This window comes from Rhinopithecus bieti, unplaced genomic scaffold (genome assembly GCF_001698545.2).
Source record: "Rhinopithecus bieti isolate Rb0 unplaced genomic scaffold, ASM169854v2 scaffold_10175, whole genome shotgun sequence".
Taxonomy (NCBI): Eukaryota; Metazoa; Chordata; class Mammalia; order Primates; family Cercopithecidae; genus Rhinopithecus; species Rhinopithecus bieti.
This window is the reverse complement of record NW_016806289.1, coordinates 86,877-98,310: the sequence shown is the minus strand read 5'-3', so window position 1 is coordinate 98,310 and position 11,434 is coordinate 86,877. Positions and strand designations below refer to the sequence as shown.

General features: G+C 59.2%; 1 protein-coding gene and 1 long non-coding RNA gene across 2 annotated transcripts; one reads left to right on the top strand and one right to left on the bottom strand.

The window, feature by feature from the left end:
• Positions 1–1,459: 1,459 nt before the first annotated feature.
• On the bottom strand, positions 1,460–9,098 carry CIMAP1D (CIMAP1 family member D). The gene is made up of 4 exons (XM_017875369.1): positions 8,949–9,098; positions 7,769–7,876; positions 3,968–4,081; positions 1,460–2,790 (listed from the first exon to the last, which is right to left on the bottom strand). The coding sequence occupies exons 1-4, from the start codon at positions 9,073–9,075 to the stop codon at positions 2,270–2,272; spliced, it is 870 nt and encodes a 289-aa protein (XP_017730858.1). The 5' UTR covers positions 9,076–9,098; the 3' UTR covers positions 1,460–2,269.
• Positions 4,739–8,979, top strand: LOC108531770 (uncharacterized). Its single transcript, XR_001886272.1, has 4 exons — positions 4,739–5,115; positions 7,583–7,690; positions 7,988–8,050; positions 8,415–8,979. It is a non-coding gene; the product is annotated as an uncharacterized LOC108531770 (long non-coding RNA).
• Positions 9,099–11,434: the final 2,336 nt, after the last annotated feature.

Here is an 11,434-nt window from a genome sequence, read left to right as displayed (position 1 = left end):
AGTGCGCCTCCCACCCCCGCCCGCCGCCCAAGTTCCCAGAAGGACCGAGCTGGAGAGGCTTAGAAATCACCTCCCTTCTTTCCCGTTGACTAAGGGGGAAACTGAGGCCCGGGAAGGCATGGCCAGGGAAAAGAGAACCCCAGACCTAAAGGTCGGCCCCTCCCTCTCCGTTGTTCCAGCTAGAGGATACCTCAGGGTCACCCCTATTTCCTAGTGGGGAAACTGAGGTCCGGGGAGGGGAAGGGGCGCGGCCGAGGGCGCACAGCGGAGGCTCAGACCCAGGAGTGCCGGCTCTGGGAGGGGGTGCCAGGAGCGGAGCCGGGCCCCTGCTCTGCGGCCTGTCCCGGCCTCAGTTTCTCCGGCTGTAACCCAGGGGAGCGGGCTGGAGGGTCGCGGCCCTTCCTCTCTCACTTCTGGGGAGCCCAGTCCTGCACCAGCTCATCTGAGCTCTGGGCCCCAGCCTCCCAGGCCGGCCGCTCCATCCCCAGCCTCAGCCTCTCCGAGACCGGCCGCACCTTCCCTCAAGGGTCGGTTCCTTCTGCACCAGAAAACGGGGTGTCACTGTCACCCCGGGACCCAGCCTCCTGGCCCGACTTGGCCGCAGCACCCTAGCCCCTGCCCCGCCCCAAGCAGGGCTGATTGCCGGGAACAAAGGGAGGGGCCGGGACGCGCCGGCAGGTGGGGAGGGGGGGCGAGGCCGCCCGGAGCCTGATCGATAAATCAGAGGATGAGATCACAGCCGGCGCCGCCCGCGGGGCCGGGGAGGTGGGGGAGGGGAGGGAGGCGCGCGCGGCCGCGATTGGCCGTGTCTGCCCGGGCGTGCGTCGGGCTCGGATCGCCCCTGCGCGTCCGCGGGAGGAGCGGATCGTGGGCGCGATTGGTCGGGGTCGAGCCGCGGCTGGACCTGCGCGCGGTGTGTGTGTGGCGTGCGGCGGGGGACGCTGTGTCTGGGTGCGTGTCCAGGCATGTGCAGGGGATCCAGGCTGCAGGGTCCTGGGGTGTGTTCACCTAGTGGGTGAAGGATGGGTCAGGTTTGGCGGCCCCAGGCTGAGGGCTGTAGGGTGAAGAGAGGGCGGCCCCACCACCCCTGCTCTGTGCCCCGCATGCCTCCCAGGCGGCATCCCTCAGAGAGGTCCCGGGGCAGCGTCCCACCCTCCCAAGCTCCGGGATTAGGGTCCTTTTGGACGGGAGTTTTGTATGGTGGTCCCGGTGCCATCCTTCCCTGGCACACAGAGGGCTCAGTCACAGGGCACCACCAGTGTGTTTCCTTCCTGTTCCTAGGAGACAGTGGCAGGAACTGAGTCCAACGTTCAGGGTTCAAATCCTGACATCAGACTGAGGTGGGGGCTCGCAGCATGCCCCAGGACAAATGTTCAGTCTCCCCAAAGCACCATTTCCTCTCAGTAAATGCCACCTGGTCCTGAGTTGCTATGAAGCATAGATGATCTTTATTAATATCCAAAACATAGCAAGCAGCTACTGAATACATCAAGCTCCCATACATCCTTCAAAACCCCGCTTCAATATTCCCTCTTCCAGGAAGCCTACCTGGCTCCCCGCTCAAAAGCTTGGCTCCACCTCCAGCCTCCCCTCGCCCTGGGTCTCTCTTTTGGTCTCTCAGACCCCCTGGGCACTGCAGGGCTATGGGTCTGGCTCTGTAGGGCAGCGTTGGTGTCTCCTTTCTGTGACATCAATAGACACATTAAATGAGCCAGCCAGTGTGACGCTGACAGCTTTCCTGCCCAGGAGAGGTTTATTGGCTAAGCAACTGCAGAAGGTGGAGTGGGAAATGCACAGGCCTCAGGGCTGCCTCCAGCCTGAGTTTGGGCTGGGACCGGGGCTGGTGGCCACATTTCCATGAGACAGGGAAGAGTCCGAATGTGGCAGAAACCCAAGCTGTGATGAGGACCCAGGCCCTAGTGGGGCTGGACACCGAGTTCTAGGACACAGGAAGCTCCGTCTCCAGCCAGTAACTGGGAAGGGCCGGAAGGTGTCCCTTTCCCCGCCTGGCCTGGCCTGGCCTGGTGTGACCTGGAAGAAACTGGGGCACTGGAAGGAGACTCACCCTGCACCCTGCAGAGGGCCACGGGTCACAGCCCCCAGGGACTGGAAGGCTCAGGTGTCCTAGAAGGACCCAGACAGTTCAGGAAAGGGGAGGAAAGACTCCTTTCCCAGTCCTTCTCGGCTTCTCCTAGCCCCTCCAACAAAAGCCAGGCCCCAGGAGAGGCCCGCCCACGCCCCCGTTCACGGTGTGGGGAACAAGCCTGGCCTAGCAGCAGCGGCCGGGCAGCCTGTGCCCTGAAGGCCTGGAGGGCGTGGCGGCGGCCATGGTGCTGGCCCGTTTTGAGTGGCGGATGCCCATAGAGAACGCTGGAGCCCTGGCTTTGTTCACAGTGACCTGCTCTGGGCAGTGGGTGCCTGGGCCAGGGGTCTCCTCCAGGGGGCGCGGGGCCCGGGGCCGCCCCAGCATGGTGAAGGCGGGCAGGCGCTGGCGGTAGGTGTTGGCGTCCGGGCTGTCGTACTGGCCCGGGCCTGGTATCTCAGCAGGATCCTGCGGGGGGCGCACCGGGGGTGTGCGGCCCACCACTGTGTAGCTGGGGCTTCTGGGCTTGGTGAAGATCTGTGAGCCCCACAAAGGGGGCATGGTGTAGGCATTAGGGGCAGGGGCTGAGGTGTCCAGGGGCTTAGGAGGGAGGCGGCAGCCCAGGGTGAAAGCTGGCGGTGTCCGATGGCGCACAGGGGGCACCTTCTCTGGGCTGTAGGCCCCAGGGCCTGGTGTCACCTCCAGACCTGAGAGAGTGGGGAAGGAAGGGTGGCACTGATGTCCTCACCTGCTCAGAGACCCGGCATGGCTCCCCATTGCCCGCATGCACCCTGGAGCTCACAATACTTCTCAAGTAACCCAGGTGCATTTCTCTCCCTTCCCCACCCTCCATCACACAGTCTGTTTTCCAAGCCTCTAGGACTTTGCCCAAGCTGGACCCAAGGCCAGGCATGCCTTCATTTTCCACCCCTCTTCCCTGCTGCCTTCCCCATACCATCCAGGATAAAGCCCTCACAGCTTTTCTCGAGCCCCTCAGCCTGGGTTTTCCCGTCTCTCCAGACATGAGCACACTGGGGTGGGATGGTCTGCACCTGCATCTAACCGCCCCACCATACTGAGATCTCATAGAGAGGAAGGAACCAGACTGAGATCTCATAGAAGGAAGGAATGTCAAATCTACTCCAACTCTCTAGCAGTTGACTGTTTGAGTTAATGGGTGAACAGAATAGGTAGGAGGTGAGTGGTTGAGTGAGGAGTGAATGGTTCATGAAGGGATTTGTAAATGGATGGATGGATGGATGGAGGGATGGATGGATGGATGGATGGATGGATGGATGGATGGATGGATGAAAGGGTAGGTGAGGTGGGTGAATGGATGAATGGGTGGATGGATGGGTGGGTGAGGTGGGTGGATGGATGAATGGATGAATGGGTGGATGGGTGGGTGGATGGATGGATGGATGGCTGAATGGGTAGGTGAGGTGGGTGGATGGATGAATGGGTGGATGGATGGATGAGTGGGTTGGGTGGGTGGATAGGTGGGTGGGTGGGAAGGTGGATGGGAGAATGGAGTCAGGCAGGTGCCTCAGGTGTGCAGGCAAGCTGTTGGGTGCCTGTGAAGGACATTGCCGATTTGCCACAATCCCCATTCACCTCTCACCTTCTGACACCAAGGCCAGCTGCCCCTGTGGTCATGTGTGCCCAGGGCCTCCGTGACCCTGACCCACTTCACTCATTCAGTTCCCCCAGCCCCTGTGGGCACTGGAATGGCAGCCCCTCCTCCGTGTCCCTGGGATGTGATCACTCCAAAGACACTGGCATTCGAAGAACTCCAAGGATAAGAGGGAGAGGGAGGACAGGGCAGGAGAGTTGCTGAGACCCGGAAAGCAGGTCCTTCTGCGGCTGCATGGGTCCAGTACTCACCCCGAGACTTGGCCCGGCCCTGCATGGAGTAGGCAGGGGTGCAGCTGCGGCCAAAGCGTGTGACTTTGGGGTCCAAGAAGTAGATGGGGCCTGGGCTGGTGTCCTGACGTGGTGCTGGGGAGAGGAACCCAGAGTGCTGGGAGTGACTCCGAAGACAGTGCCTGCCCCACCTCCCGGCATCAGTGCCCTTGTTGGCCCCGAGACACTCCCACCAGGTCAGAGGCCACCTCAGCCCCATCTCGGAGTGGTCATCCCGGGGGCCCTGAGTTGTGGCTGCCTGAACTGAGTGGCCTCAGGTCTCTGCTGACTGTCTCATCCAGCTCTTCTGTCTCCTCACAATCAAAGCGCTTCCTGCGTGCTCTGCTCTGCTGCTGTTTGCAGTCCCCTCTGCCCCTCTAACCTCTGCGCAGGTGTGGGCTGGAGAACCAGCTCATGGGTTTGCTGGAACTGGACATAATTAGGCTGAGTGTGGTGGGACACAACCGTGATCCCAGCGTTTTCGGAGGCCGAGGCAGGAGGGCCACTTGAGCTCAGGACTTTGAGACCAGCATGGACAACACAGTGAGATCTCATCTCTACTAAAAATTTAAAACTTAGCCAGGCATGTTGGCATGCACCTGGGGTCCCAGCTCCTCGGCAGGCTGAAGGGGAGGATCACTTGAGCCTGGGAGGCTGAGGCTGCAGTGAGCTGTGATCGTGCCACTGCACTCCAGCCTGGGCAATGGAGCAAGACGGAGTCTCAAAAAAAAATGTACATAAAGTAAGAGTAACAAGAGCAACTAGGCCCTGAACCAGCGCTTGGGCTTGTTGGCAAGTCCCATGCTTAAGAGAGGCGCTTGGCATTGGACCACGTTAAAATCCAGCAGGGCCTCTTGTGAGCCGGTGACCTTGGCCAAGTCATTTATCCTAAGCCTTATTTTCCTCATCAGTATGTTGCAAAAATCAAAACGTGAGAGGATCTACAGAAGGGAGCAATCCTGGGGCCTTGCAGTTCATGATGGGGACCGGTTGCCGCGATCGCCATTATTGCCACGCCAAAGCACATCCAGTGACGGACACCAGGCACCTGTGTGTAGCAGCCTGACCAGCGTTCACGGCCCCACAGACCACCTGTGCACACACTCAGTGCACGTGGCAGCGAGCCACGGGTGAGGGAAGAAACGTCATCCAAACCTTCGTCCTCCCCTGAGGAGTCCGTGGCAGGCAGTGTGGCCCAGACACGCCTCCAGACCTCCCTGCCACAGGCACGAGTACTTGCACACATGCTGTGGTCCCCAATGCAGGCTCACTGGCCACACTCCAAGGGTGGTCACTGACCCTTAGCCACAGCCTCATCCTTTCTTAGACTGGCAGGAGGGAGGGGTCTATTTTAGCCCCTTCCCTAGGCCCAGGGCAAATACAGTCCCCCAGGACTGCAAGAGGCTGGGGAGATAGAGCGTCTCCCTCCATCGCCCAGGCTGTAGAGTGCAGTGGCTCGTGGCTCACTGCAGCCTCCACCTCCTGGGCTCAAGCAATCCTCCCACCTCAGCCTCCTGAACAGTTGGGACCACAGGCGCCACCACCACGCCCTGCTAATTTTATATTAGAAACCCTTGATCATGGCCAGGCGCAGTGGCTCCCGCCTATAATCCCAGCGCTTTGGGAGGCTGAGACCGTGGATCACAAGGTCAGGAGATCGAGACCATCCTGGATAACATGGTAAAACCCAGTCTCTACTAAATGTACAAAAAATTAACAGAGTGTGGTGGTGGGCGCCAGTGAGCCCAGATCGCACCAGTGCACTCCAGCCTGGGTGACAGAGCGAGACTCCGTCTCAAAAAAAAAAAAAGAAAAGAAAAGAAAAATCGCTGATTATAATCCCATCGCCCCTCTGCAGATGCCTGAGCCTCGCTCACGTGACCATAGACTCACCTCAAAGTGCTCACTGTGCAGGGCTTGGCCATCAGGACTCCCCATGCTGAAGCACTGATCTTAGCCTCTGCCCTGCATCTGGAACCTTCCAGCCTTTTCTTCTGCCCTCCCCAACCCCAGGCTCAGTGCCCCATGAGAAATGAACACACCCCGGATCATCATGACACTGCTCATCTCTAGACCTCGGCCTACAAAGCACACTCTGCCTGGAGTTCAGTTCTTCTGGGGGCTCCACCGAACTCCTACTCGTCCTACAAAACCCAGATCCCATGCTCCACTTCCAGGAAGCCTATCCTGGGCCTTTAGCAAAGTGTGCACGATTCCCACCAGGCTCCCCACGCTGTCTCTGTCCCAGGAAGTGTCCTGAGACTGGGATTTGAACCTGGGAACTCAGATCTGTCTGGGTCACAGGCTAAGTTCTTAACCCGGTCCTGGGGACAGGGGATGCTGACGCCTTCACTGGCCTTCTGGGACCCCTTGCAGCTTCCTGAGTCCCAATGTGGTCTGGGATTTTTGGTCATTCAGAAGGCTGAGAACAGGCTGTTGTCCTGCCCCTCCTCCAGCCAACCCTCCCAGCAGGCCTCTGTCCATATGAACCAAACGCCCCACACGAGACCCTTCTGACCACGCTCCCAGCCCAGCTGGGACCTTGAAGCAGTGGTAGAAAAGGGAGGGATGGAATTTGGGAGCATTGATGGAGGGATGGAATATGGGAGCACTGAGATCCGCTGGCCCGTGGTAGCAGCACCACAAATGCACACCAGCAGCTCCCTGTGCACCCGGCGCGGTCCACGCCTGAGCTGCGTCACTCCGTCAGAGCCCGTCGCAGCCACTGCGCCCATTCTAGACAGGAGCAAGCACCACAGGGCAAGGCCACCAGCCCGTGGCACAGCGAGCCAGTGTGCTCCTTGCCTGCCCTCCCGCCGTGCTGCCCTCCCGCCGTGCTGCCCTCCCGCCGTGCTGCCTGCACAAGCAGCCAGGAATGTCCACAGAGATACATGACAGCCCTGTGAGATGGGCCAGGCTTGGGGAGCCCCCACCTTCATAATGGAAAAACGGGCTTAGCCTCACACCCGACAGCCCGCGTTTACTGAGCCCTTACTGATCGCTATGCAACACTGTGGCTACTATTTTTTCTTTTTTTTTTTTTATTTGTTTTAAGACGAGGTCTCACTCTGTCACCCAGGCTGGACGTGGTGTGATCATAGCTCACGGCAGCCTCGACCTCCTGGGTTTTTTTGTTTTGTTTTGTTTTGTTTTTGAGACGGAGTCTCGCTCTGTCGCCCAGGCTGGAGTGCAGTGGCCAGATCTCAGCTCACTGCAAGCTCCGCCTCCCGGGTTCATGCCATTCTCCTGCCTCAGCCTCCCGAGTAGCTGGGACTACAGGCGCCCGCCACCTCGCCCGGCTAGTTTTTTGTATTTTTTTAGTAGAGACGGGGTTTCATCGTGTTAGCCAGGATGGTCTCGATCTCCTGACCTTGTGATCCGCCCACTTCGGCCTCCCAAAGTGCTGGGATTACAGGCTTGAGCCACCGCGCCCAGCCTAGTATTGTTAACTTTTAACAGAAACTGAGTTGCAGAGCACTTAAGCAACTTGCCTAAGACCAAGCAGCAAGGAATTGCAAACGCGGGAAGGCAGGTACAGGTCTTCACCTCCCTACAACACTCTTTCTCCTTCCATTCTCTTTATCAATGAAAAAACAGAGGGACAGCAGCTTGCCTGAGGTGTCACAGCGAGTAGGAGGTGGAGCAAGTCGTAGAGCCCAGCCCTGCCTGCTTCCTGCCGCGCTAACTGGGGGCCTGGATCTAAGGGTAAGGAGACCCATCGGTGCCCCTGGGGGGACATTAGAGGATCAGGGAAGCCCCCAGCCGCCCTCCCGCCCGCCTTACCCTCACTGGGCCTCCGGACGAGTGAGTAGGCGGGACTGGCCACCCTGGTGCAGTCGTGGTTGATGAAGCCCACGGTGGACGGCAGGACGTACAAGCCTGGCCCTGAGCCTGCAGCCCAAAGCCCTCAGGTCACCACCTAGGCCCAGATTCCCCAAGGAAGGAGCCCTGGACCCAGCTCCTGAGCCTTAGCCTGGGTTCCCCTCTCCCTCCATGGTGAAGATTGAGGGTCCCGGGGACCAAGAGGCTGCTGCCCCTCTGGAGACAAAATATGATGCCTGCATTGTGAGTCAGACATGAATCACAGAGGGAAGGGCTGGGGAGGGAAATGCAGGGGAGGGAAGGGCTGGGGAGGGAAGGGCAGGGGAGGGAAGGACTGGGGAGGGAAGGGCAGGGGAGGGAAGTGCAGGGGAGGGAAGGGCCTGGGAACAGCAGCGCCCCTCACCCTGGGGCACAGATGGGGAGACTGTGGCCTGAGCCTCCCAGAGATACATCGTCACAAATGGGGAAACTAAGGCCCAGGCACAGAGATACACAGAGGTGGGGAAACTGAGGCCCACCAGAGCTACACAGTCACAGATGGGGAAACTGAGGCCTGAGCCTCCTAGAGCTACACGGTCACAGACACCACGTGTTGTGGCTTCTGCAGAATCTCATTGCCACAGGGGTCAGGAGAGACCACAGAACCAGCCCGAGGACCTAGCTCAGGGCTTGACTCCAGCTGCTTGCTGTGCTGAGGAAACTGCGGCCCTGCCCTGCCCGGGCCCTCACCGAGGCCAGCAGCTGATGTGGTTCCCAGCAGAGCAGCCTCCGCACACGCGCCCCTTGCCCTGCCCCGCGTTGTCTACGGCACCTGTCCCCAAGGGCCACGCTGGAAACATTCCCTCCTCCTCGCATCTCCCGCATGATCGCTGTGGCCTTGCCCCCTGCTGTACCCACAGCCCCTGGAAAGGGCCCGGCCGGCAAAACACTTAGCTTCCGTTGGACAGAAACATACTCAGGGCCCATGGCAAGCCCGTGTCCACACCCATCCTGCCGGAAGGAAAACTGAGGTTTGGGGAAAGGCAAGGACTTGCCTGAAACTCCTGCCTCCTGCTAGGCTCCCAGAACATTCCAGAAGCCCCAGAAGTGGGGGGAGTGGAGCAGGAAAGGGTCCCACCTGTTCCCTGTGGCTGGCACGCACCGTTCTCCAGGGTGGCCGTCCCACAGGACTTCCTCAGGCCGGTCTCTGGAATCTGGCCCTCCATCACACGCCGGCCAAGGCGGGCTGTGGCCAACCGTGGGGCGGGGTCGCAGCTGAGGGTCCCCATGGTGGGCAGGCGATGACCCCGGCAGCACCCACGGGGCCTGGTACTACCTCCTGAGCCTCAGCAGCTCTGGCGGCCACAGGCCCAGGCACCGTCCCCACCTTCACGGCCTCACCACACCCTCCCACGACCACAGCTGCACAGACAGCCCCTTGTCCCACAGCAGGGAGTCGTGGGGCCCTGGCCTGAGGCAGGCTGGTCAGCCGGACACTGGCCTGGAAGTGGGGCCGGGATCGAGTGTCGGCCAGGCGGCTGGACGGTCCAGGAAAGAGTCCGGTGTCAGCAGAGTGTGCCTCCCGGGAGCCGGCAGAGCTGGGCAGCTGGGGCCAGGGCCGGCCCCAGGGAACTAGACCTGCAAACGTGACACCCACAGCCTCACAGCAGGAGGGACTGGTGGGGTCGTGGGCGGCGTGCCCCCATTTCTACACCTGGGGAAACTGAGGCACAGCCCAAGGTCATACAGCAAGTTCACAACTCTGGGAGTTGCAACTCGGAGCCAAGAAGCATTCACTGCCCCATCCTGTCACTCATTCCTCCCACAAGCACGTACTGGGCACCGACTGTGTACCAGTCTCTGTTTGGGGTGGTGAGAACTGGACAGGAACAGACAGAAAAGAAGGAGATGTTCTCAGGATGGGAGAGAGACAGTCGTCAGTAAATGTGATAAGTGAACACAGTCTGGTGTATGAGGAGGCACTGAGTGTGATTGAAAACGCAGACGGGTTTGGGGTTCAGGGTGGCAGTGTGGGTGCAGGCGAGCCCCGCGGAGATGGTAAAACCGAACAGTCCCGAAGCAGGTGAGGAGGCAGCGTGCAGAGACCTGTGAGGAGCGTACGTCAGCGTGAGGGACACCTGTGCACAGGCCCTGGGGCAGCGGCAAGGACAGAGGGCAGGTGAGAGCCGTCCTCACTGCCTCCAGAAGTCTGCAGGATTTAAACTGCAATGGATTTTGATTCACTGAAGGCGACCACTGCGTGAGGCTCCAAGAAGAGGCTCAGAAAACTGCCAAATGAGAGGCACGTGCCTGTCTCTTCCTTGTTCATTTCTGTATTTTTTTGGAGCCTTTTACAGTGTAATTTTTTTTTTTTTTTTTTTTTGAGACAGAGTCTCGCTCTGTTTCACCATGTTGGCCAGGATGGTCTCGATCTCCTGACCTCGTGATCCACCTGCCCCGGCCTCCCAAAGTGCCGGGGTTATAGGCGTGAGCCACCGCACCTGGCCTATTTATTTTTATTGAGACTGCTGTTGCCCAGGCTGGAGTGTAGTGGTGTGATCTCAGCTGGCTGCAACTTCTGCTTCCCGGGTTCAAGCCAGTCTCCTGCCTCAGCCTCCCGAGTAGCTGGGACTACAGGTGCCGCCACCACGCCCGGTTAATTTTTTGTATTTTTTTTTTTTCTTTGAGACGGAGTCTCACTCTGTCGCCCAGGCTGGAGTGCAGTGGCCGGATCTCAGTTCACTGCAAGCTCCGCCTCCTGGGTTCACGCCATTCTCCTGCCTCAGCCTCCCGAGTAGCTGGGACTACAGGCGCCGCCACCTCGCCCGGCTAGTTTTTTGTATTGTTAGTAGAGATGGGGTTTCACCGTGTTGGCCAGGATGGTCTCGATCTCCTGACCTCGTGATCCGCCCGCCTCGGCCTCCCAAAGTGCTGGGATTACAGGAGTGAGCCACCGCACCTGGCAAAGTAATTTTTTTTTGAGACAGAATTTCTCTCTGTCGCCCAGACTGGAGTACAGTGGCGCAATCTTGGCTCACTGCAACCTCTGCCTCCCGGGTTCAAGCGATTCTCCTGCCTCAGCCTCCTGAGTAGCTGAGATTACAGGTACCTGCCACCACGCCTGGCTAATTTTGTATTTTAGTAGAGACAGCGTTTCACCATGTTGGCCAGGCTGGTCTCGAACTCCTGACCTCAGATGATCCACCTGCCTCAGCCTCCCAAAGTGCTGGGATTACAGGCATGAGCCACCACGCCTGGCCTGCAGTGTAATTTTCTAACAGTTTTATTGATATAATTCACATACCCTACAATATGGTAATTTTAATGCACTGCACAATATTTTAAAACGTTTTTAAAGCCTGGACAGGCCCAGCGCAGTAGCTCACGTCTGTAATACCAGCACTTTGGGAGGCCGAGGCAGGTGGATCACGAGGTCAGGAGATGGAGACCGTCCTGGCTAACACGGTGAAACCCCGTCTCTACTAAAAATACAAAAAAACTAGCCGGGCAAGGTGGCGGCGCCTGTAGTCCCAGCTACTGGGGAGGCTGAGGCAGGAGAATGGCGTGAACCTGGGAGGCGGAGCTTGCAGTGAGCTGAGATCCGGCCACTGCACTCCAGCCCGGGCGACAGAGCGAGACTCCGTCTCA

What these genes read in the sequence shown, in the direction of transcription:
- CIMAP1D (XM_017875369.1), bottom strand. Translation starts at nt 9,075, where the DNA reads ATGGGGACCCTCAGCTGCGACCCCGCCCCACGGTTGGCCACAGCCCGC. An exon ending in GACGGCCACCCTGGAGAACG is followed by an intron (nt 7,877 to 8,948) that starts GTGCGTGCCAGC and finishes TTTGGGCTGCAG; the next exon opens with GCTCAGGGCCAGGCTTGTAC. An exon ending in CGTCCGGAGGCCCAGTGAGG is followed by an intron (nt 4,082 to 7,768) that starts GTAAGGCGGGCG and finishes TCCTCTCCCCAG; the next exon opens with CACCACGTCAGGACACCAGC.